This window comes from Rhincodon typus, chromosome 31, assembly GCF_021869965.1.
Source record: "Rhincodon typus isolate 14 chromosome 31, sRhiTyp1.1, whole genome shotgun sequence".
Classification (NCBI taxonomy): Eukaryota; Metazoa; Chordata; class Chondrichthyes; order Orectolobiformes; family Rhincodontidae; genus Rhincodon; species Rhincodon typus.
In genome coordinates this window covers 21,317,476-21,343,562 of record NC_063362.1, presented here as the reverse complement: position 1 = coordinate 21,343,562, position 26,087 = coordinate 21,317,476, and the positions used below count along the sequence as shown (strand labels likewise).

At 43.9% G+C, this 26,087-nt stretch overlaps 1 protein-coding gene across 2 annotated transcripts in view; it reads right to left on the bottom strand.

Moving 5' to 3' along the window:
- Positions 1 to 26,087, bottom strand: part of epha2b (eph receptor A2 b) — a 49,836-nt gene that overhangs the window by 22,216 nt on the left and 1,533 nt on the right. For both annotated transcript variants that reach the window (XM_048615128.1, XM_020514335.2), the window contains exons 2-3: positions 19,555 to 19,622; positions 17,916 to 18,576 (exon numbers count right to left, since the gene is read on the bottom strand). In XM_048615128.1, the coding sequence (XP_048471085.1) occupies positions 17,916 to 18,576; positions 19,555 to 19,622 (729 nt within the window). The remainder of the gene's footprint in view (positions 1 to 17,915; positions 18,577 to 19,554; positions 19,623 to 26,087) is intronic.

Sequence of the window (26,087 nt, the reverse complement as noted above, 5' to 3'; positions counted from 1 at the left end):
GCCCCGGTGCTAGCACAGCTCATACGTGGAGAATATTCAGGTCACTATGGAGCTGTAACTCGCTAGTGCCCCTAGCAAAATTAAAATGAAAACGGAGGGGTGCGAGCAGTGGGTGACAGGGGTGCAAGGGTTGACTCCTTGCCCCAGGATGGGGGCAGTGTTGAGTGAGCTTTATTTTCAGTTTAAAAAGAGCGGAGGGCTGTGTCTATAAAGGTCAATGTCCTCCCTAGAGTCACCGGAATCTGTTAGCATTCAGGGATTGTGATGGTCTCTTCAGACAATTATGATACCCAGAAAGAATGGGGAGGGCACAGAAGATTTGCAAGAACATTAAAAAAAAACACGTGGCTGCAGATGTCAAGCAAGAATCAATAGGCTAGCTCTCTTTATCACTTGAAAAGTAGTCTGACCAAATCAAGGCCTGTAAAATTCAGAAAGGCTTTGACAGTGTGGATACACAGGGGATGTCTCCTCCTCTCATGGGGAAGACCACAACCAATGACCATCAATACAAAATAGCCAGCAAGAAACCCAATGGGGTACGCTGAAGAAATCCCTTCGCCCAGAGAGTAGTGAGAACGTGGAACCTGCTCCCATGGGATTGGTTGGAATGAGTCGCAAGGATATATTTAAGGAGAAGCTAGAAAAGCATTTGAAGGAGAAGGGAATAGACGGTTACTGTACTAGATTTAGATGAGGACACTTGAGTGGACCATAAAAAACCAGCATGAACCAGTTGGGCTGAATGGCCTGTTTCTGTAGCGTATATCCAATGTATCTTACTGAACATGCGATTGTGACAGTAATAACTGTGCTTTTGGATATCGGCAGGATAGACTGGTGCCTGACCAGCAGGATATACACATGTCAATAGTTCAAAAGGACTCAGATTTCCCACGGAGGGTAAAGATTGCCTTCCTAATCTCTTGTGGAGAGGAAGAATCTAAAAATATCTCCACTTGTTTATTCTAGGTCACTGGTGACATTCCAACTTGAAGCAGATATTTGACTTGGTGCAATAGCAGCTTCACATTGCTGCTGAACGTGCCTGCTTAAAGGCATCTTATTGGGAAGATCTCTGAAGGGCAAGTGGAATTAAACTGAAAAATGGTAGGTGTGTGTTTACCATGGAGGAGACACATTGGGTCAAAATTCTTTGGAGCTTCCAGCAGCTTTCTGATTAGGACCAGGACATGATCATGGACTTTTGTTTGAGATCCTCCTAGGCCTACTAAAGATGATAGCCCCAGGCTATCCCTTATAACATCATGGAAGTGCACAGGGGCAAGTGGCCTTTACACCCAGACCATCACCTTGCAGGAGCTCAGGATGGATACCCTCTCTGAGAAGATGACTTTGTTGCCAGATGAGGGCATTTTGAAGACCCCTTTGGGGGAGGCGGGGGGAGGGGGGAACAGATGGTGTTGTCTGAACTGCATAAAATTGAGCAACAGGGGGATGTAATCTCTTAATAATGCCAGCAAAATGAGATGAAGGATGGTTGGGGTGCAGCATAGGTCATTACCTGGTCATGCCTACATGTGACTCCAGACCCAGAGAGATCTGGTTGATTTTTAACCACTTTCTCAAAAGGGTCTCAAGTGCCAATCACCTCAAGGGCAATGATGAACGGACAACAAATGCCAGGAGTTGCCCACATCCCATATGGGAATTGGGGAAAAAAGGGAATACAGCCCCTTTAAAGAATGGAATTATTTTTCAGAAGCCTTCAACATTCCACTGGCCTGGGTTGCATTTCTCACATGTTGTAGCCATCTGAAACCAGAGATAATGTGTAAATAGTTGGGACCCCCAACGGCAATGTACAAAGTGGGATGAACTCCTCAAATGCATCTATTATAGCAGGGTGCCAGTTACCAGTGGGCGTGATGCTAACATCACAAAAGTCTTAGGGGCGGATGGCATGTCAGGGTGGGAAAAGAAGGTCCCGAACAAACAGGAAGCAGAGGCTGGAAGGGGTCTAGTGAAATCAGAGAAACAGTGGCTGGAGGGGAAAGGGAGTGATGCTTGTGACGATGACAACAAGTCTATTTGAGGTGGAGCTGGAAGAAATTGTGACCCACCCAAGAGGAGTGCCCTCAGAATGCAGCTGGTAGCTGAACCTCTGCCTCAAAATAGAGGCAGGTTAGGGGGGGTGTGGGGATAGGGGAAGGGAGGTGATTACTAGAGGAATGACATTGGCTTCTCATCTTTCCCACACTGTCAATATCAGAAACTTACAGACTGATCCAGAAAGCTGTGCCATGCAAACACAGATTAACTGCAAACATCACAGGGAGATCAAAGAGAACAGGTAAAAAGATGGTGATCATAGCCAAAAGGGCCATTGTTCATGGCTTTGGATAAGTTCGCTCAGAGTGGCGAGAAGGGCTAGTCATGGCTTTCTTACAGCTTTAAAAGGTGGTGAGCTCTACACTCTGGTATTTCCTGGGTGGGGCAATCCTACATTATAATTTTAAAACATCAAACAACAGGTCTGTAAATCTGTAACAGAAAGCAAACACTGGCCAGCTGGTTTCGCTTCGCTGAACATTCAGTGTGTGTCCCTGCTAACATACCAGAGCGCAGCACAATGGCTTTCATCACACAAAGGACTACACTGCATGGAAAGTTGCCTAAAGTCAATGCGATGGAGAAGTTCAGAGCCTGCTGAACCTAACATTATCTACGCTGCTAGCATTCACAACCTGCTGTTAAAAGATGGAAAGAGTGGAAAAATAAAATGGCACTTGGATTGTGTTTGAATTGCACCCAGCATTTGGTGGTCTTTGTTTATCACCCAGCCCCAATGGTTCTGCAGAAGGTGGTACCTTTCCAAACCACTGCAGTCTCTGGGCTGTAGGGTGTAGTGCTGTGAGGAAGTAAAGTCCAGGTTGCTGACCTAGTGATAGTGAAGGTTTGCAGCTGGTAGAGGTGCTATCAAAAAGGAGACTTGGCAAGTTACTGCAGCACATGTGGGGGATGATACACATTGCTGTTACCGCGCATCAGTGGAAGGGAGTGAACGAAGGCAGTAGATGGGGCTACTAGTGACTTATCTCTTGCACAGCTTCTAACCTGCTCTTGTAGCCATAGAATTTACATGGCTCGTCCCGCTCAGTTTCTGGTCAAAGGTATCCCCTGGGATGTTGACTGCAGGGATTCAGCAATGGTACTGCCAAAGGACAGCAGGAGTCAATGCAGAGAACATTAAATGGATGGATTCCTAACAGTGGACGCCCTCATGTTAATCTGTGCTAGATTCACATTGGACTTAAAAAGCAGAAGAGCTTTTTTTTTAAAAAAAACAACTCTATTCCCAGAGGAAGGACTGGATACCAGGTATCAGTGAACAATCAGGCAGGTGAACAACTGTCAGACAATGGGTGGAACTTCTTTAGGGGTTTTTGAGCTAGTAGGGGGTCAGGGGGTAAATTCTAATTCTGATGGTTCAGTTGCCAATGGTGCTGAGACAGTCTGGAGGGGAGGGTGGGGTAATCCCAGGGTTAAAAAGAACCTAGTAGCATGGGATCATAACAAATTGCAGAGGTAGATTAAAATGAGGTTATAGGAAATTGCTGATAAAGGACAAGGAGATCAAAGACTTCAGCTCATTTATGTTAATGTTTCAGTAAAACACATTCGAGAGGATGCCAGGCTAGGAAGTCAATTCCCAAACCGGTGCTGTTTGTTTGGTTAAGGAAGCACACATACACCAGCCTCCCACACTTCGGAAACTTTTTTTCTAATGAATGAACGTGCAAGGGGATGCTGAAGTGAGAGAGGGTGGATTTTTCAATAGGATCTGGCCTGACACGGCAGATGTGACAGTTCAAAGGCTGCTGAGGTCATGTTATATGCATTTAATTGTTAAGGTTCTGAAGTAGGTGTTTCAGAGACAAAAAGCAGTGACACCTCCAAAGAGAAGGCGTTGTCACCCCCTCCTGCATCTCTTTGCAAATACATTACAACTGGCTGGGGCTCATCTGGGGAGAGAAAGAGCAGCCAGACAGAGAAAGGTCACAGCTCTTAACCTTTCTGTGAATGAGTGAAGTTGAAAGGAAATTGAAAGCCCAGGGTTTTATCACATAGGGTGCACAGAGCTTTAGTAAAGGATAACGACTCGTTATTAGGAGCAAGCTGTCAGCACCAGGCTGGCTACACTTCCGTTCTGTGTGATCCTCCAATTAACTAGCAACACAAACACAAATACATCAGTCCCTCAGGGACAATAAACTGCAGCAATCAGACCCGGGCATTTACGGAGAGGGAGATGACCTGGAAAACGAGGGCAGCGATCAGTTAGATTGGACTGGCAGCTGTGATCTGAATTGAAGGTGGTGCCCAGACCTGAAAGTAAAACCATTCGAGCAAGCATTCTGGCAATGTCACAAGGGACAAGGTACAAATCAGGTACAAAATTAGCAAAAGCATTCCAGAGATAATGGCAAAGGCATGGACACCAGCCAAAGCTGCCAACCCACATGCAATGTAAGCAAACTACAGCCCGAGAGAACGATGCACTGCATCCCTCACCAGTCCCAATGTCGCCGAGCTCCACTAGGATACAGTCACAGGTTCAACCAGCCTCTGACCAGGAGCTGCCATGCTTCGAAAGGACAGCCAGCACAAAGCTTTACCAATCTAAAGAAACATTGGTGGTGGTGAGGGAATCCTTCCTCAAGGAGATCCACATTTAGGGTGGCAATTTGGGTGGGCAGTATTCCTGGAGGTTTCATCACGTGACTTCCTACTTCTAACAACCCCAAAGCCCAGCTCCAGCCACTGGTCATTTAACATGGCCATCTCCTCGCATCAATGGGGAAGTGAGCATTGACCCCTGGTTACCCAATCAGGCAATTACTGACTCTGTTCAGCCGCTTTATCCCCATCGATGCTCGAAGGAAAGACTTTTTTTTGTATATGTTTTTTTTAAATTCCATGGTTGGTCTCAGCAGTAGCTTGGAGCTAATTATCGCCACAAAGGCAATCCCATCCACAGATACATTCTCCAACACGTCAGGCTCAGATTTCTGATTGGAGAAAGTTTCTTTTGCCTAAACTGGATAATGGCTAATCTACAACGCCTAGGCTCCTAGCGGAGATCAGCAACAGTACAGCGAGGGGATTGAACCCCAGGTTTTCTTGATACAACTGACTCAGATAAGCACGTACATACAGACGCATTGGTTAAGGGGAAAGAGAATGGGCCCTGGAACTAACATGGTCATGACCCGCTGTCAGCGCCATCAGCCCATCCATGGCATCAACAGAGGCTCATACAAAAACCAAGATGCAGCAAAGGGGTGAAATGTCCCTGGAAGGAAAACATGGAGGCAGCTCATCACCTCAGCTCGGCCACTGGCTACACAGGCAGCTGGCAAGACCCCACGACAGAAAACACAGAAACAAGCACGAGCAGGACAGGAATCAGTGAGGAGTTGAAGAAAATCAACAAAGAACAATAACACGAACAAAGTAAAGAGATGAAGAAACCGTTAACTTGAATGGATCACTTTTAAAACACAGAATTCCCACTCTAGGGAACCACTCGATTGGCGTTTTGAGAACTGAATAAAAAAAACGGAGCCAACGGGATAAAAACTTCAACAGGTTAAATTCCACAAAGTGGCATCATCCTTTCTACAAATGGAAACACATTTAGCCAATTGTACTGCTGTTCTCATGTTAAAGAATGAATGGACAAGTCAAGATCAGACTTTTATTTTAAGTGATATGCTGGCGTGCCAGGAAGTTTCAGTATCTGCAGGATTGTCCAGAAAATGAGACAGGAAAACAGAGGGAAAAAAGCCAATGCTGGCATCAACCCAAGGAGACTCATCCATCTGCTCGAGAATGACAAGTCAGTGCCTTCCTGATGCTGCCCACATCTGCTGTAGTGTGAGGAAGTTTGAAGTTATTGCTGGAGTCACTGAGCATATCCTGTGGAACCAGTGATTCAAATCTATGAATAGAACGAGGTCATCCAGTGTGACTCGCCTTGAAATCCAACAGGCTTTTTATTCCCCCCAAACTTTCCCAGTATGTATTCACGCTGTTAATGCAATAACTACCCTTTGTCCATCTCATAACCCAGTCCTGCCATTCTCAGAACTGGGCACAGCCTAGAATGCAGATCAGCGGGATCAAGTGGTGTTGCAAAGCTGGCATTCGATTGGCTCACGTCCTGTTGAGGTCTGAGTGATAGTTTCTGACGGACAAGGTCAGACCCTGCTGCTGCTGACACGATCCCAAGAAGCAACTGACTGTCCAGCCTGGGGATAAAATGGCACACACCGTATTGGGAGCAAGAGTCCATAAGAGAGGAGGGAAGGGCGCAGGGGAAGGCAAGCTGAGGCATATCCACCTCCAAACTCTATCCAAGGAAATGAGCAAATGCTTCAAGAATGTCAGCAAGAATTCAGGCTCTGTAATGCTACACTGTAACTTCATACTATCTTAGAGTGAAACATGCTGGGACTGTACAAGGCAGGACTGGGCCTGTTCAAATACCAGCCATTATGGAAAGCCTTTATTTTGTACTTACCAATCAGGGTGTATCTACAATGTCTACTGATTAACCCATTAAATACCTTGTCTCTTCCTCATAATCCCCCCCACCCAACCCCCTTCCTAATTTCTAAGGGATTTGTTTCCCCTTTCTCTTCCTGCCAACATACAGGTTGTTCTACTACAACGTTTCATTAACATGAATCGGCTGTAACACAACTGATGAATAGTGGACACTGTTTGGATAGCGTGAACTTTCTGCTGTACAAGTATAGCGATTCCCCTATAACACTGTTTTCTATAGCGTGAGGTCACATAAGAAAGCGACATCATGTTACAGGAGAACTGCCTGTATCCAAACTCCTCTCCCAAGGGTTACTTGCTGCGTGACCATTCCACATGCACTGGTATCCCTGCCCCGCCAACCATCTTTCCCAAGTGCCAATCTATCTTACAGGACACAAGCAATAGAAGTCAGCAGGATATTTGCTGGGATGAACATTATGGTCAACTTCCATTCGATTGCATTCTTATCCAGTGTACTGGATAGCAAACGGGAGCGATAATAACAGGCATTTGGTTCAGCCTTAGCCCCGTTGGGTTGTACCCACTCCATCACAATCAATGCCATTAAGTTAGAACTACGAGACAGCGCTGGGACTTTCCTGTCTAAATGACTCACACTTCCATTGCCTTAACTAGTCAAACCATTGGACTATTTCTATGTAATTAGTCACTGTATAATCAGTTATGTTCCGTCACCTCGCTCCATAATCCACATCAGCACATCAACCCAAACCCACTAAAATGACAATTTTTGCCACACATCTGTCAGTAGGAGTCATTAAAATGTTCACTCAACAAGGCTGGGAAGACATGACATTTTTTTGGAGAAGGAAATCTGCTAACAGTTTGTTTGCATATGATCTCAGAGCAGAATTCCAGTGCGCTGAACTAAATGAAGGTTTTAAAATAGGATTTGTTGGAGACTAACATACTTTGAACAAGGCAACACGATTCCACCAACAATGAGGCCCCAGGTCAGTAACATATGAAACTGGCTGGGCAACATCTTCAAAGACTGTGGGATTTGCCTCTGTTGTATCTTTTAATCAACTTTCATAAAATGCTGGCAGGTCAGAGGAGGGGAGCAAAAATTAGGGAAATATCTGTCTCCTGGACAAAACACCGACAGACTTTCCCTTTATATTGCACGTAATCCTGTTGTATTTGTCCTGCAGAAGTTTTTCATCTAAACTAACGAATTGTCCTCAAGAGTATTTGAAAATCACTAACTGTGTACTAGAAAAGGACACTGAGAACAAGGTTAGAAAACCGATGTGTTTTAATTCAGCCCAGATAGGGATGATGAAGTCTTCCTGTATCCTACAGTCTGAAAGAGCCACTGCACTAAACACAGTCTTTTGCCTTTAGGACAAAGCCCAGCTGGATAAAGGACTTCTCCTGCTGTGATGGACACAGGATTGATGTGAATCAGCAGCTTAAGTACATATTTATGGCTTAACATTGCCCTGGAGTCATTCCACAATAAAACTGGATACTAGTAATAGGGATAAAGAGAGGGAGGAAATTAAAAACATAATAATTACAACTGAGCTCATAATGGCACCCATAAATTAGCACATTTGAAAACTAAATGCATTCCCATTTACAACAGGATATGGCGACGGCTCTGTGACAAACTTAAACGAACTCAGATTAAACGTTAAATATGTCATTGTGCCCTTCTAACTAAGGTCTGATAAACAGATATGCTTAGCACATATACAGTTTTATTGAAACCCTCATACAGAGTTAATGGTCATATTTCAGTTACCATTACGATCTATACACTATTTTCTTCCTTCCCCGAAGGTATCAGTAGTGATTGGAGTACAGGCCCATAAATCACGGGCACCCTGCTACCGTCTTTTGATTGCGCCGGCCTAGGGGCAGTGTGTCAACCCAAAGGATTATTTTCTTCCCATCATCCCTGGCCCATTGGCGCTGAAGTTAATTGGAAACCTCCGCTCTCAATGAGAGAGCAGTGGGTGGTAACTGGGTGAGATGAAGGCAATCTCATGATTTTGGCTTTCTGGCAAAGCCAGCCTTCCCTAGCTATCCCTAGATGCCTTGCAAACCTGGTGGTGGACCTTTTAATAGCTTGATGCGGGTGGAGAACAGTCAACCAGATAGGGGTCACAGCACGGCCCAGGCCAGGCAGGGATGGCTGGTTTCCTTCCCAAAAGGTGATACTCCTGGTGTACATAGTTCAGCCACATAAGAAACACTGTGCTTAGCAAGAGTTTTGGGAGGACTGATACAATTGAAAGGGTTAAAGCACAGAGGCCGACCCCTTCAGGTAATCATACCTGCAGCAGACAGCAACCTAGTTACCCCAAACCAAGCTTTTGAAGAAAAACATTGCAAGTTGGGCAGATAAGATGGTCAACAAGAAACACATCAGCCAAAGGAGGGGGTTAAACCAGTGGGTCCCAAACACTTCCCCACGTGACCCCGTTTGGAGGCTTACAAAACATTGCAACTCCTTGGGGAGCTATGGGAGGGCTGACCCATTATCACAAAAGGGGAAGGGGGGGGGGGGAGAAAAAAAGAGGAGATGGGCATTGTTGCTTTGGAGCTCACGACCCCAAATTTTAGCACTCAGTCCCACTTGGGGAAAGCCTTCCCTAGTCGAGTTGGAATGAAGAATTCTCCAGATTCTTAAAGAGATCCTCTGCACTGGGGCGCTGACTGGGAAGTTTATGGTCATTATCTTCCCAAATCTGTTGGGCACGGAGTCTCGAAGTCAGGCAAGATACTAATATATGGTTCTTTGAGATGCTGGCTGGATCAGGCTCAGGGCAGCAACAAGTACAGCACAGGCACTTAACGCACCAGTCAAGCACCTTTCAAGAAGGAGGGTAATACCCGAAACATTGACTGTCCCTTTCCTCCAGATGCCACCCGGCCTGCTGTGTTCTTCCAGCCTCCTGTCTGTCTACCTCTTTCAAGAAAAGATGGAGAACGAAACTCTACCAAAAGGTTGGAAGCTTGTTTGCCTTCAGATTACTGCACAATGGAACAGGGTCATGCTGGAATACAGAAAATTGCTGTAACACAAGCGCCAAGCAGTCAGCCACCACACTTAAAAAAAAAAATCTCCAAACTCGCGTCAGAGTTAAGGAAGGAACTGACGGACCATTCAGCTTCAAAAGATAACAGGGTGACTCATACAAAGAAAATGTAGGTGGGACAGAGAAAAAGGTGGAGAGGCTTGTCCAGTTACAGGCCAGCTGGAGAAGTATTAAAAGGCACTAAGTGAGCTACGCTCTGGTGTGCTGAGATAAGATCTGATTTTCCCCTCAGTGAGAGCAACATGGCAACAAGACCAACAACAGAGAGCACAAGAGCGGTCGAGCGAAGTACAGCAACAGGACCACTTTGGTGTTGACCTGAAGTGGCTACTTGTTCGTACAATTGCTTCCATCGAAAGGAAACCATCAGCAAAAATGACAGCATCCCTTTTGGGAACAAAAAGTCAAATCCGAAACCATGTCAAAGCTAGGAATCACAGGTCAATGAGAAGTCGCTAAGTTAAGCCAATAATGATGCGTTTTTAAATTTAAAAAATAACTTAAGTGCCCCATAGCCAGCTCAGAGCCATGAATAAAATCAGCAGCTATTTCAGGTTCACAGTAGCCTGGGGTTGGCTGTGACGAAGAGAATCCAGCCAAAGTTGTGGTTCGCCATGATGGGTGATTCGACTGAAGCCAGTGCCTCCACCCAACCCACAAGACGGCAGACAGGTCTCGTGAGTATTCCAGCTAACTGTAACTATCCTGGTTAACTGTAACCATCCGTCTTTGGTCAAACCGACAGTACACCACTGCTTTAGACTCATTCCCTCTACATCGTTCTTGTGGCTGACCATCCAGTTGCAATCCAAACAGTAAAAACGTGTCAATCTACCCACAAAGAAAAATGAACAAGAGGGAGATGCCAAGGATTTTCAGTTTAAAAACCGGCTGAACAAAGTGGCGTTGTCACATCCGGCAGCGCACGACACCAGCATCTCCTCCCCACGCTCCAGAATTGACAAAATTAAAAACAAAAAACACAAACATTGCACCAGACACAACATAATCACCATAAAACATCAAGACACAGCAAGACTCTGCTGCTTTTAAGAGAAAAAAAACCATATAATTAAGGGAATCAGATGACAGGAGGAGACGAATGGTACAGTACAGCTCCAAGGTTGTAGGAGAGAGCAGAATGATTAGCTGACGCCAATATTGTTTGTTTAATCTCCACTCCTAGGCATCAATGTAGATATAGAATGGTATAGTACCCTTTCCCTACTTCAATAGTGACAGAAGTCAATAATTTTTTTAAAAAAAAATCAATATGTGGATGCTTCTACTGGAGAAGCAGCAAAACTAGAGTTTCTTTTGGGCAATAAGGCAGGGCAGGTGACTGAAGTAAAAATGAGGGAACACTTTGGGTCTAAGTGATCATAATTCTACTAGTTTCAAAATGGTTACAGAAAAGGATAAGCCTTCCATAATAGTTAAAGTTTTTAATTGGAGTAAGGCAAATTTTAATGGTATGAGACAAGAACTTTCAACAGTTGATTGGAGTAGATTATTCACAGGTAGAAGGTTGTCTGACAAGTGGGAGGTTTTCAAGAATGTGATGACCAGAGTTCAAAGGCATTTTGTTCTTGTTAGCGTGAAGGGTACGGCTGGTAAGATTAAGGAACGATGGATAAATAAAGATATTGAGGTTCTAGTCAAGAAGGAAAAAAAAGACGATTTTGTTTTAGATACAGACAACTTGGTTCAATTGAATCTCTTAATCAATATAAAGAACGTAGGTGCATTCTCGAGGGAGAAATTAGGAAGGCAAAGAGGGGATATGAGATAGCATTGGCAGATAAGGTTAAGAATAATCCAAAGAGATTCTACAAATACATTAAGAACAAGAGGGTAATGAGAGAGGGGGGTTGGGCCTCAAAGATCAAGGAGGTCATCTGTGTGTTGAACCCCAGGAGATGGGAGATACTAAATAAATATTTCATGTCAGTTTTTACTGCGGAGAAAGAAATGGAGTCTAGAGAATGCAGAGGAATAAACTTTGCTTTAAAAACAATTCACGTTACAGAACAGGAAGTTCGGGAGGTCTCATAAAGGTGGATGAGTCTCTGGGACCCAATTTAACATATCCCAGAAATGTTGTGGGAAGTAAGGAAGGAAATTAGGAGACCCCTTGCAGAAATATTTGCATCATCTATAACTACGGGTGAGGTGCCTGATGACTGGAGGGTGGCTAGCGTTGTACCTTTGTTTAAGAAATGTTGTAAGGAGAAACCGGAGAACGAGGGACCTGCGAGTCTGACTTCAGTTGCAGGTAAATTGTTGGCGATGATTATAAACAATAGGATTTACGGACATTTACAGAGGCAAAAATTGATCAGGGATATTCACCATAGTTTTGAGCAAGGAAAATTGTGTTTCACAAACTTGATTGAGTTTTTTGAGGAAGTTACCAAAAAGGTTGATGATGGCAGAGCAGTAGATGCTATTTGTTTGGATTTTAGTAAAGCTTTTGACAAGGCTCTGCATGGGGTTCAGGGGGAGCTTGCCAACTGGATACATAATTGGCTTTAAGGCAGGAGACAGAGTAACGGTGGAAGATTGCTTTTCGGACTGGAGGCCTATGACCAGCAGTGTTCCACAGGAATCAGTTTTGGGTCCGCTTTTGTTTGTCATTTATATAAATGATTTGGATGAGAATATAGAAGGCATGGTTAGTAAGTTTGCAGATGACACCAAAACTGGTGGCATAGCAGACAGTGAAGAAGGTTCTCTGGGATTACAATGATCAAATGGGTCAATGGGCTGAAAAATGGCAGATGGAATTCAATTTGGATAAATGCGAGATATTGCATTTTGGTACAACAAACAAGGGTACTGCTTATACAATTAATGGTAGGGCCTTGGGTAGTGTGGTAAAAAAGAGGGACCGAGAGGTAGAGACACATAATTCTTTAAAGTTTGCATCACATGTTGTGGGGGTGACATGCTTGCCTTCATTGCTCAGTCCTTTGAGTACAGGAGTTGGGATGTTATATTGAGGTTGTTCAGGACATTGGTAAGGCCTCTCCTGGAGTACAGTATCTAGCTCTGGTTGCCCAGTTATAGGAAGGATATTATTAAGCTAGAGATGGTTCAGAAAAGATTTACCAGGATGTTGCCAGGTATGGAAGGTTTGAGTTATAAAGGAAAGAATGGATAGGCTGGGACTTAGTTCACTGGAGTATAGGAGGTTGAAAGGTGACCTGATAGAAGTTAATAAAATAAAATGAGGTATCGATAAAGTTGATGGTAGTTGTCTTTTCCCAAAGATGGGGAATTTCAAGATTAGGGGGCACATTTTTAAGGTGAGAGGAAAAAGATCTAAATAAGACAATTTATTTTTACACACAGATGAAATAGTGGATGTGGGTACAATGTTTAAAATTCATTTGGATGGATATATGAATAGGAAAGGTTTGGAGGGATATGGGCCAGGAGCAGGCAGGTGGGACTAGTTTAGTTTGAGATTATGTTCGGCATGGACTGGTTGGATTGAAGGGTCTGTTTCCGTACTGTATGGTTCTATAACTAAAATCAGAGGCTTCAAACACCTCACTGGGACTGATAATTACATTAAAAAAGAAAAACCATAATTTTGGGAAATGAAATAGGGATAGTAAAACCATATACCTGACAGGGGGGAGAAAAAACACTGACAAAATGTAAATGGAGCAGGCGAGCTGAGTGCCAAAGTTACCATCAGCCTGGCTTTTGAGTTGGCGCCTATAAATGACTAAACTACAGCCTGCATACCATTCACTCTGACCATTAAGAGAACTCAGTTCTTCTTTTCATTGTTTGTGATATGGATTGTTGAGGTCAAAGTTTTCTTCTTAATCATTCGCCTCTCCTGTAAAATACATTCATACAGATTTTACTTGGCGTACCTTAAAATAAACAGGATATTCATTTAAAGAAACAATTACGCATTTAATTAAATGGTGTTTTGGGGAAGAGAATATTGATCTATCCAAATCTCCAGGGGAGGCCAAACTAGGGAGAAGACTGGTGCAAGTGGTTTGGTTTTAATCTGCACTGTTTAATTCACCAAGTGAGGTGCCAACAGGGTGTCCAAGTCAGTTAGGAAATAAATTCAGTTAGTCCAGATCTCCGAACGCACCTTCTGACTCAACTCTATCGTGAAGTTCACTGCAAATCAAAATGACCATGTGGCATTCCCAATGACTAGACAGAGGAGGAGAGATGGAGGCCATTAAGCACATTGAATGGATGGCTCAGTGGGTTCATTCAGATCAGGGTTGATCACCCTTCACACCTCCAAACTACCACCACCTTTGTCCCATACTCCTTCTCATCAATACCTTTATCTCAAGAGCTACCAGTGTCCCCAGTCACTTGGAGACAGAAATGGAGTCAGCTTCAAGCACACTTTGGATGAAGAAATGCTTTCCAATTTTATCCCCTCCCACCCATGTCCTAATTCTAATTGGAAGGTTACATCTCCTTGTTCCACCTCCCACCCCCACCAGCCAAAATTGTTTCTCTGTGTCTACCCTATCAAACAGATTTTAAAGAGCTTGCTCAGATCACTCTACAATATTCTACACTCAGAGGCCAAATCATTTTCACTCCACCGCCAGGCCATGCGGAATTAATACATTTCACTGGAATGAAAAAAAAGGAGAAAAATATAAAAACAGAGGCATGATTCCTGCTCCTGAACACAATGCAGCAGTGTGGAAAACGCCAATGGCCACCAGCTGGGTGTCTAGCTGCCAGACTCACACCAGAAGGAGGGACCATTTGGCTGGGCTCTGGGAAGGGTGGTCGGTTCCTGTGGAACCTATACTCCAGCATGTTTGCCCAACACCATCAGGAAATGATTGGGACTTCTGGAAAAGAAAGGAAGAGACAACTATTGGCACAAAAAGCCTCACCAGAGTGGAGCACCCTAGCTCTTTAAAGGCATTGGGTGATAGAGTTCAGAACTTCTATCACACGCGGGCTCCTAACCCTGCAGAATACCAATATGCTCACCCAAAAACAATATCGATCAGAGAGGAGCTCAGTGCTTTTCCTGCAGTCAGCTTAATACCATGTTTTCTTATTCCTCCAATGCTTTAATGACGAGGTTGGATCATAGCTCAAGTTGTGCCCTTCTTTTAATTAAAGAAAAGGTGCTGCTTCTCAGGCAGTCCCTGTGGCTTTACTCTGCTGCCTTTCAAACAGCCTGTGGTTTTGTATGACTTCATCCCAAGGCAGAACTGCTGAAAGATTTGAAATTCTAGCCCCAGTCCTGTAGTATATGGGTTCCACAACTACAGGACACAAAGCTAGAGCTGGCATGGAATCCAAGTGATCAGGAGTCAAAAACCCCTTTCAATTAATGCTACGCTCAAGAGCAATGAGGCAAATTGTCCCTAGCTACAGTTAGTCAATGCAGCAGAAAATGGGAATTAGTGTAGGTTTTCCCAACCTACGTGACCTGTTACTACAACAAGCCAAAGGAGCTGTTTTTTTTAAAAATGAAGGCTGCCAGACTAGGCTGCAGTCACAAGAACAGACTCCAGGAGATCTTCGTGGCAAAAGCACCTCCCCCGACCCCCCCACCACCCCAACTCCCCCACCACCAACAACTTACTGAAGTCTTATATAAACACATCCTGGTCTAATTACAGATTAGTTTCATAACCAGATTATTAGACCTGCTTTAAAAGAGGAGTTGGCTGGTGCCAACCAGTCTGACACCTTTGTCTGTCTTCGAAATGCAGGATTTGTTTAACTCAGAAACAAGGATCATTGAAAATATCCAAGTGTAATGTCGGACATCTGCCAGATTCAAACAATAATTGGATCTTGTATGAGATGAAGATTATCCGGTTCCTCCCCGAACATTGACTAATCCCCTTCTGCGGGTTGAAAGAAAGACTCCCTTTGTCGTCCCGAGAGTCGATTGTGGTGTGGTACAAAAGCCAAACTTCCACCTGTACAACAGCATATTCAATGGTTTAATGTACATATGGACAGGGCAGTTCTAATGAATGTGCGACCCATTAAATTCAACGGCTTTGTCAAATAATGCTACCTCCACCTCAAAGTGCAACTAACTTCCTGTTTTGCAAGTGGAAGGTAATTAGCCAAAAGCAACACAAAGCCCAGCTCAGGCCTAGACAGCAGAAATGGGTTGATACACCCAAGCTCCCTACAGTTACAGCAGTTTCTCCTCCTCCTCGAGCAAACATTCCTGTTTCTCATTTCTTTGCACAGAAACGACTGCTCCCAGAGAACTGACACAGAGCTGCGGACCCAGGAGACAGAAAAATGATTTGATCAAGCTCCTGATACATCTCACTTGCCCAACTGAAACACCTTGCAATTGGACTGCATGGCTTCTTGGTTTGAAAGAGATCATATACCAAAGAATAAAAAAAGACCTTGATGTCAGGGATTGGTATTAGGCGTCAAACAACATCAACACTACCAAGAGGACCATTCATACAAATAGTTTATGTTTAACCAGAGTTTGTGATGGGTTCAGAACAAGTATGTTCTCATTCCTATTTATTGTCAGAACAAAGCAATTGGTTTTGGAAACTGAAGCACAATGAGCTGACCCCAATGAAGAGTTTCAGGATTCTAAAGGGAAATGGACAAAACTGATTTGGTCACTTAAAAAAAAAAAGGAGGAAATCAACATCAAGAAAGTGGGGAAAATTTTATTTACCCACAGAAAAGTTATTCCCAGGGAAGGACATTGGTGCAGGTAGATATATGAAAGAGAGAGAGACACACACAGGTTTATGGAGACACAGCCCAAGGTATGTGGTGTCTAAATGGGTCAATTCATCAAAAAAAAAGGACAGCACCCTTTGACTGTTGCAAAGAATTCTTTGCTGGCAGCAAAGGTGGAAATTAATCTCACCGTTGCAGTTACACCAAGCAATCAGAACTAAAATAGTTAACATTCCAGCCTCCCCAACGCATTGCATAAGCATTACAGAAAATAAATTAAAACTCCCCAGGTTTCTTGACTGTATTTCAGCCCAGTCAGTAGTGAGAACAACATGGGGCTTGTTATTACATTAAAACTGCCTAAGATCTGAAGAATTGACAAAAAAAAACACAGAACTTTACTAGTAACATGGGCAGAGACTGTGGAATGTCTACTATACAGCGTAATGGAATTTCACATATGCCCAGAAATAGGGAGGGTCTCCAGTAAATCACTGATGAGTGACGGAGGCCACATCTCATTAAACAAACTCGCTACACAACAGTGTTCATTGTCCCTATGAATTCTTTTGACAACTATGTTTCCCCGATTGTCCACTCCACCACAAACCCCACCTACCTGACCTTAAGGCCACAGTGTTTGACATACCCCTCCTCAGAATTTACAGCGCAGCTTTGTTCAGTGTTCAACACTGTCTCACCCAGGCACCTTCTGTGGTGCTGCATCAAAGTGAGTTCAGCTCCTGAGACTGAACCCCAACATAACTGGCCATCTGTGCAATTTAAATAAAGCGAAAATGAAAATAAATTGTATGCATGAACGCACACAGATGTGACACACACACACACACACTTCTGACAGAACCAAGTCCAGGATGAGCTGATTCTCTGTTGAGATCAGGCTGCAAATTTGACTTGGGTATGGACCATACCAACATGCTTTAATGAATGCAACTTCACTTCAAACCAGAGCTGTGCAGAACAAGGCAAACCACCAAACAATTGAACAGGGCTGGGACACAGGAATTAATGGGCAGCATGGTGACTCAGTGGTTAGCACTGCTACCTCACTGAACCAGGGACCTGGGTTCGATTCCAGTCTCGGGCGACTGTCTGTGTGGAGTTTGCACATTCTCCCTGTGTCTGCGTGGGTTTCCTCCAGGTGCTCCAGTTTCCTCCCACAGTCCAAAGATGTGCAGGTTAGGCGGATTGGCCATGCTAAATTGCCTGTAGTGTCCAGGGATGTGCAGATTAGGGGGATGGGTCTGGGTGGGATGCTCTAAGGGTCAGTGTGGACTTGCTGGGCTGAAGGGCTTGTTTCCACCCTGTAGGGATTCTATGAACTGTCACTGGAATTCCTTTTATTTACGTGACCTAATTGCAAAAAAGGTTTGTATTAACAAAGATTAAATCCTGAGCCATGTATTAATATATGGACTGGGACCCATGTACAGCCCTGGTGATACAGAATTCTGCGTCCTCTGTCAGGTCATAGGATGGAGGGAAACAAACTATATTGCAGGGTTAGTCCTCACTCTATACAACCTCAGAGAGTTCACAGAAAGGACTTACTTCTGCAGGTTCCATTCATCATCTCGTACGCAGCTTTGCACATGCACTGCCCAACTGGGACCAGCCATTCGCCATCAGCATTGCAGTACATCTTTGGAGGTTCGTGGGCCACTGCGTTCTCCACACAAGAGCCGAGAACCTCGGACAGTGCTTGGGAATCCTCGCCAGCTATGGTTTCTGGAAAGGCGGCCATGTTGCGGACCATGGCTGGGCACTTCTTGTAATACACACGCACGGACAGGAGGGCAACACAGGCGCCAACATCTTGAAAAGCTAAATAAAAGCCTTTCTGCTTCAGCGGGCCCACTGCACGCACCTCGACATTAACCTTCACGTTTCGGGTGCTAAAGTCCTCTTTCTTTGTGACTTCGTCGGGGGCTATGGTATCAATTTTTTTGAACTGGTTCTTCCTGAAAATTGTTCCATAATCGAAGTCTGACTCAACATAGTAGAGGTTGAAGGTCTCCTTGCAAGAGGTCTCGATCTCGGGGAAGCTGTTACAGTCGCGCACAGTGAATTTCAGCTCGACAAATATTCGCTGAGCCTCTCCGCGATAGATCCAGTTAGTCCGTAACCAGTTGTCCTGATCACCTTCCACCACATTACACACAGAGTACATGTATATCGGGGTGTCGTTCCACACGTTTTGAAGAAGATCCCACTGCAAACAAGAACAGGAGGGAGAAAATAAAATTGCAAAGTGAACAGCCATTCAGAGTTGCAGGTGGAAAGTTCCATTGAAAGAAAAGTTATTTGCCTTCCACATCTCCTTTCTACACCTCTGAAGGCAATGACTTGCAACAACACTCCAGTGTGTCACTGGCATACAACCCATTGACAATCTTACTCTTATCAGAAAAAGCCTATTCTCCATTTTGCACTCCCCCACCCAGCCAACTCCCTCACACAATTCCCCACATGGGTGGCTATAATTGAGTGACCATGCTTTAGCCCAGGAATCACACAGGAGGATACATCATGCCAATTGAGAGACAGGAGTTCAGACTGCCCCAATGATCTCCAATCCTTGAACAGTAAGTGCAGTCAGAAGTCAGACAATTGGATCCAACTGCATTAACATGGCAATGCCTCCCCAGCTGGACAGCCAGTAAATACATGGAGATGAAGAACAGCCATTGAGAAAATGACGAGAGTAAAACTATGTCCCAGAAAGCATCCCTGTCTGCTTAGGAGGACAAAGCTGTCGAGAGGTGACAGGGAGAAAAAAAAGACATGCAAAGGAAGTAAGTGAGCAGCTTAGATTTTGTATCCAATCAATGCGAGTGAGAAAAGTGGGTTCCAGTTCAATTACCCCTCCCGTTGAGATGGTCACATCTCTTCTCCCCATGGACTTTCAAAACTGCCATCCCCTCCCACCCCCACTTTGAGAAACAAATCCAGCCCTAGAAATACAGTGCAGCACAGGGATGGATTTGGGTGGCTCAATGACCATGAAATATTGCTACAGTATTAGGCCATTCAGCCCATTGAGTCTGCTCCATCATTCGATCAGGGCTGATATGTTCCTCATCCCCATTCTTCCGCCTTCTCCCTGTAACCTTTGATTCTCTTACTAATCTCGGTCTTAAGTACACTCAACAGCAGGGGGAGGTTACCCCAAAACAGCCTACGCACTTACAGCTGCATTGTATGGGTCAGTCAGCCAGCCGAGCTCTCCATGTGCCGAGGCAAAATCCAACAGGACAACTGAAAGACAAGAGTACACAAGCCATGTTAGAACGAGCAAAGGGCAATCTCTATACAGTGTGATAAAATGCATTCAAATATAGAAAATCAAATCTGAGAACATATCAGTCAGAGACGTACAGCACAGAAACAGAACCTTCAGTGCAACTTGTCCATGCTGACCAGATAACCTAAACTAACCTATTCCCATTTACCAGAACTTGGCCCACATCCCTCTGAAACAACAGAACCAGAAGTGACAAGACCATCATACCAGAGGATCATACAAATCCGGAAGGAAGCAGAACACCAGTGCTTCCATTCGAGGTTGCACTGATAACGTTGCCTAGAAAGGTAACAAAACATCCGCACATGGCAGGACAACTGGATCAGCGAGCTAACAGACAATAAAACCCCTTCCTTTTCATATACCCATCCAGATGCTTCGTAAAATGTTGCAATTGTACCAGCTCCTCCCCAGAACATTTGCCAATTTTTCTATTCAATGATGCATTGAAAGGAATCACTGTGTAGGTGAAATACAAACAGTGATTAAGGGACAAAGTCACAGTATAGAACATTCATAGAATCCCTACAGTGTGGAAACAGGCCCTTCGGCCCAACAAGTCCACACCGACCCTCAGAGCATCCCACCCAGACCCATTCCCCTTATAACCTACCTAATCTACACATCCCTGAACACTATGGGTAATTTAGCATGGGAGGAAACCCACACAGACACGGAGAGAATGTGCAAACTCCACACAGACAGTCACCCGAGTGTGGAATTGAACCCAGGTCCCTGGTGCCGTGAGGCAGCAGCGCTAACCACTGAGCCACCATGCCACTCATCTGAAAATATACCCAATATGTGATTGCTCCTATTCAATTTTTTGAAGGCTTTCCTGGAGATTGTTTAATTGATTCAGGAAGAGCACCAGCAAAAATCCTGGAGTCCCTGACACTTCAATATTTCTCTGGACTGGTTAATGCAAGCACCAAATACCACAGCTTCCACTTTCCATTCTTATTCTGTGCATAAATACTTAGTGCACTGTCTTTTATTCCATCCCAGGTTTCAAAAGCTGTGAAATTCTTTACATTTCTCCTTTTTCCATAACCTTCACCACGTTTGGCATCACTTAATCAATACTCGCAGGTTAACTGTGTTCCCGCCAACCAGTTCTTTCAACTTTGGGACTGTCTGCAGTGATGGGTTGTGACTCAGCCACCCCAGCTTCTCACTTTAAAAACACCTGCAAAAACCTCATCAAATTTGAGAAATCTGGCACCAAGATCAAATTACACGGCACTTATAGCCCTCAGCACTCCATCCGTCCCCTCGCTCACATACTCTTAACATGGATACACTGACATCTGCAGCTTATTAGGAAGCACACTCAAAGCAAAATGCACAGTGACCTCTGATCCCCACAAACTTGATGCATGTCACAAACTGGTGTGGGCTGCTGAGGGCTCTTCTTTCATTTAAAAAAAAGGACGAAGACAGACGATCTGCTTTTTACTGTTGCACACAGACAACCTGTCGGGGCTAATCAGTGTCTGATGCAAACTCGGCCTTTCAACATTCCTGTGGGCTGTCAGCAAAATTCCACAGTGTCCATCATTTAATCAGACGAGGGGACTGTTGGGTCAGGGCTCTTCAGAAACCCACAGAATAAAGACAACAATCACAGGAAGATGGCAACTCCCCCTTTTCCACCCACCCACCCTCACACAAATTGTATCTTCCTTCTTATCTTGGAAATAATCAACTTTACTGGGGTGCACATCCCACAGGAAATTCATGAGTCTCCCCCAGACACTCTACTCGATCTGAGGTACTGTGTGATAAAATACGATATAATGATGCCAATCCAAGGAGGATAATCTCTGATGAAGAGTCGTCTAGACTCGAAACATTAGCTTGCCCACTCTCCATGGACGCTGCCTGACCCGCTGTGATTTCTAGCACTTTTTGTTTTCAGTTGAGCAACCCTATCCTTCACCAGCAGGACACAAGCTGACTTCATATATCCAGAGCAAGAACTGAAGCCAACATAATACCGTCCCTTCCCCGCCATCCCCACTAAACCTGCTTTCTGAGTGCAACTTCGATTGACCCAGATGACAGGGCTGGGACTTTCCTTATCTATTTGACTCAATACCAGAATTACAAGGCGTTTTCTTTTAAAAAACCTGCTGGCACCACCAACAACATCATAGCAGTTGAACTCATTCATTGGGCAATCTGATCACCTCAGATCATTGCAGTTCCTGGTTTGGTTCACAAACTTAAAATCCCCCTCAAGTACACACCAGAGTTTAACAGCCAAGTCTGGATCCTGAGGGCTATTGATAGGCTGGATACTGACAGGCTATTTCTATCTCAGAGGAGATTAGAACTAGGGAACGCACAACTTAAAGAATGAAAGCGTGTCTCTTTTAGGAGACTTTTCTCCCTTCTCTGGGAGTCTTTATTCTGTGGAATTCTCTTCCCCAAGAGGCCAAGCAGCATCTTTAATTTAATCAAGGCTGGGGTGGGGATTTTTGATAGACAAGGGAGTCAAAGGTTTTTGTAGGATAGGGGAAAAAAAGAGAGAGGAAAGTGGATTTGAGACTACAACTGGAGAAGCCATGATCTTATAGAACTGCAAAGCAGGCTCAAAGGGCTGAATGGCCACTCACATTCCCCACATTCCTACATCAGGCAGAGAGAAAAACAAGTTAGAAGCATTTCACATCTGTGACTTTTCATCAGCAAGAGGAAATGACACAGGCCTGAAACATTAACCATTTCCCTCTTCACAGCTGCTACCTGAAATGCTGCGTATTTCCAGCGTTATCTGTTCTTACGTCAGATTTCAAGCTTCTGCAGTATTTTGTGTCGCTGCTGTTGAGCAAACAGCTCATTCAGTCACTTACAGGGCAGTGTCCCACAGTCACAGGCAATAATCATTAATGGCGTGTGACTAGATGGGAGGCAGTACAGGAGCCTGATAAGGGAATCAGCAAAGTTAGAGATGACACATCAAGGATTGGAACAGGGTGGAGAAGTCAACGACAGCTCTTTTTGGTCGAGGAAGTGGAACATGACTGGGAGGGAGAGACTACAGACCGACAAGCAGGTAGTGTGCATGAAATTCTAACTGGAGAGTGTAACAAAATCCTACAACGTATTGGAATGTAGGAAAAGGAGCAATCACCTAGCACCCGAGGTGAGAGGAGTAACAAGTTCACTTTCTTAAATACTCCTTTATTGCCTTACAATAAACACCCCTGCTCCAGCCAGATTGAAACACAATCAGAACTTCTCCCAAGGAGAAAATAATCGATGCTGAATTTTGAAGATAGAGCAGACAGATTAAATTGGAAGTCCCACCTCCGGTCACCTAATCAGTACTACTTTGAAGTATTTTAGGTTCTCCAAGGCTCTTTGATGCTGTCCTTCATCATGACCTTAACCCTTTACCCGCACCACTTAGACACCTTATTTTTTAAAAAGAAAACCAGATCAATCTCATTGAAAATAAACATCAGATTCAGTGCTTACAGCAAGTTTATTTTACATAGCACCACACAGATTTTCAGAGCTGAACCAGGCTATATGCCTGTTGATGCTGCACACAGGGTTTCCTCCTGCCCTTCTTTATCAATTCTACCATTATAATCTGCAATTTCTTTCTCCCTTAAACTCATCCAATTCTGTTCAACTCATCTACATCATGCGATAATGAATTCCATTGTCCACTCACTCCCTGGAAAAATATATTTATTAGTAATCATCCTAGTTTATAGCCCTGGTCTGCAGCTCAATCCCATTCAAAATCTCAATGAGTTGTATTGGGTCACCCACAAATCTACTCTTTTCTATGAGGGAAAAGAAAAGGCCCAACTTGTTTCAATATTTCCTGATTGATCCTCTCTGTTCTGACAGTAGTCTAGCAAGTTACCTCTGCACCTATACAATGACTCTAGTGTATACCCTTTTCATAATATGGAGACCAAAATTGGACAGTGTTCTAAATGTTCCATCCAAGTGTAACTTGTAATAAGTATAATTTTTTAAAATTTTGCATTCTTAAAATGAGCCCCAGTGCTTTGACTGCCTTTCTTTTAAAAAAAGCCTCATTAAACTGCTCATGGTCCCTTTACCATTTAAAATTGCCTGAGACAACTTATCAAGGAAATTATATGGGGAACAGACGCCTAGTCATGGGGAGAAGGTCACTGAAGGTCAGGTCAAAAAAAAAGGGAAATGCGTTTTCAAGAAAAGGTTCTATGGGAGATGGAGACTTTATGGACAGTGTTCCAGTTGAACAGAGCTATAACAATGTAAGTAATAACCCATGATACACGCTACAATTTCCCCCACTTTATCAGAGCTGAATGCAGCTACAAAAGGAGGACACTTTGCAGAAGAGTTTCAAGCAACACCAATTGCAAAATGATTTTTTTTTTTGTTTAGGTAGTAAATGAAACAAGGAGAACAATTCAATAGAATTCCTAGAATAGTCCAGGATCTAAAGCAAAAAGGAGCCCAGGAAAAAACGGACTTTAAAAGCTTAAAATTTATATCCAAAAATCAGAAAATGCTGGATATAAATAGTGGGCTAGCATCTGGTGAGGAGCTCCCATTGTGAAATGGCAGCCTGTCTTTTCACCATTAAAACCAGGCATTGAAATAAAATTCGAGCACTCTGCTTTGAGTTCAAGTATCCAGGTACACAGAATTCTGTTTCTGTACTGATTTCTTAACCAAGGATGACAAAGCTTTTTGGTCTATGTCAATGTACCCCCTGGGTTGCACAAACATTAAACGCACACTTCTATTCATTTGCAAGAGTCTCAGGGTGCTGCGGAATGGTGTTCAGGTCCAGAGTGCTTAGGAAAACAGGCTTCCCAAATTTCTTGACCCATAAAATTCAAACAAGCCAAACTAAGTGGGAAATGTAGTAAAAAAAAAGTGGAAAGTGTAGTCAGATCTTTGTTGAGACTAGCACTGGCATGATGGACTGAACTGCCTCCTTCTGTGCTGTGAACATTTATGAGCCTATAAATGTATGCAGAAAATGAGCAAGAGTTCAGCTGGGAGTCACATACCCACACTGGCAGTCACATACCCACACTGGCAGAGCTCACGGAACAGGTTGATCACTCTTACCCTGGGACAGATAATATTTAAAAAGATACACTTTCAGCCTCAAAGCCCCCACCCCCAGCTCTAGTAACCAGTCTAGCTAGTAACAGGATACCAGCAACATTGCCTTTGAGAGTTATTGTTGCTTACACAGGAAAAGCAGCTCTAGAGGAACATTTCTACATCATTCACATCCTCTCGGTAACACGGTCAAGAGCCAAATGGGAAGAGGCTATCACAAAACAAGGGGATTTTAAAGGAACTCCAGCAGCTGCATTTTAACTTCACATTTCCTGAACACAGGAATCATTTTGTTTGTGGTCATCAAGAATGTTGCCTGGTGTAGCAACAGGATGTGGAAGGCTGCATCAAATGCAGAGAAATGACAGCAAAAGGGCTTCAGTGAATTTTTGGTCCTCTAACTTTGAGATGTTTAAACGCCACAACAGGTTAAAACAAAAGTTACCCTTTATTCAACTCACAACACACAATTCCTAATTCTCAGCAGTATCTTTCATAATACATAAAACCAACATAAAGGAAGACCAGAGGCACTTGCCAGCTTAAAGAAATTGGAAAGATTCGTTTCTTAACTTGTATCTGCTTACAGAAAACAGGAGACTGCCTCATTGAAGCTTCGAAAGGATTAAATCTCTTCTTTGAAATCTAAACCAACACCTTCATTTCACACATCACACTTCAAACGTGCAGGATCTTAAACTGCTAGACTGTGCTGTCCTTTCTCTTTATTGTGGAGGTGCCAGTGTTGGACTGGGGTGGACAGGGTCAGAAGTCAGACAACGCCAGGTTACCGTCCAACAGGTTTATTTGAAGTTACAAGTTTTCACAGCACTGCCCTTTCGTCAGAAGCGCTTCACCTGATGAAGGGGCAATACTCCGAAAGCTGTGATTTCAAATAAACCTGTTGAACTGTAACCCGGTATCGTCTGACCTCTGACTTTTTCTTTATTGTCCACTTTTTTTTTTAAAAGCAAGGACTCCATCCTTGCTCAAGGATGTTAAGTTGCTGCAGGTTTTCCAGAGCACCTTTTGGTAATCACCTCAAATGGTAATTCATACCTCAGCGACAACTGGCTGCTCCACCAGGAGTGCCATCACAACTGATCTCAGCTGGGATCCCAACTTAAGAGATGGGGAAATCAAGATATCTGAATGATTTGAAAAATGCCCATTCACCCATTCCTTCTCCTTAACTGTGTTACATTCACTCAGTGCTAAAAATGGAAAATGCTGGATACAGCCAAGGGGCAGCCTCTGGAAGTTTTCAGGTGGAAATCTGGATCTGAATTTCAAGTTCTGATGATGCTTGTCCCTGTAGCAATAAT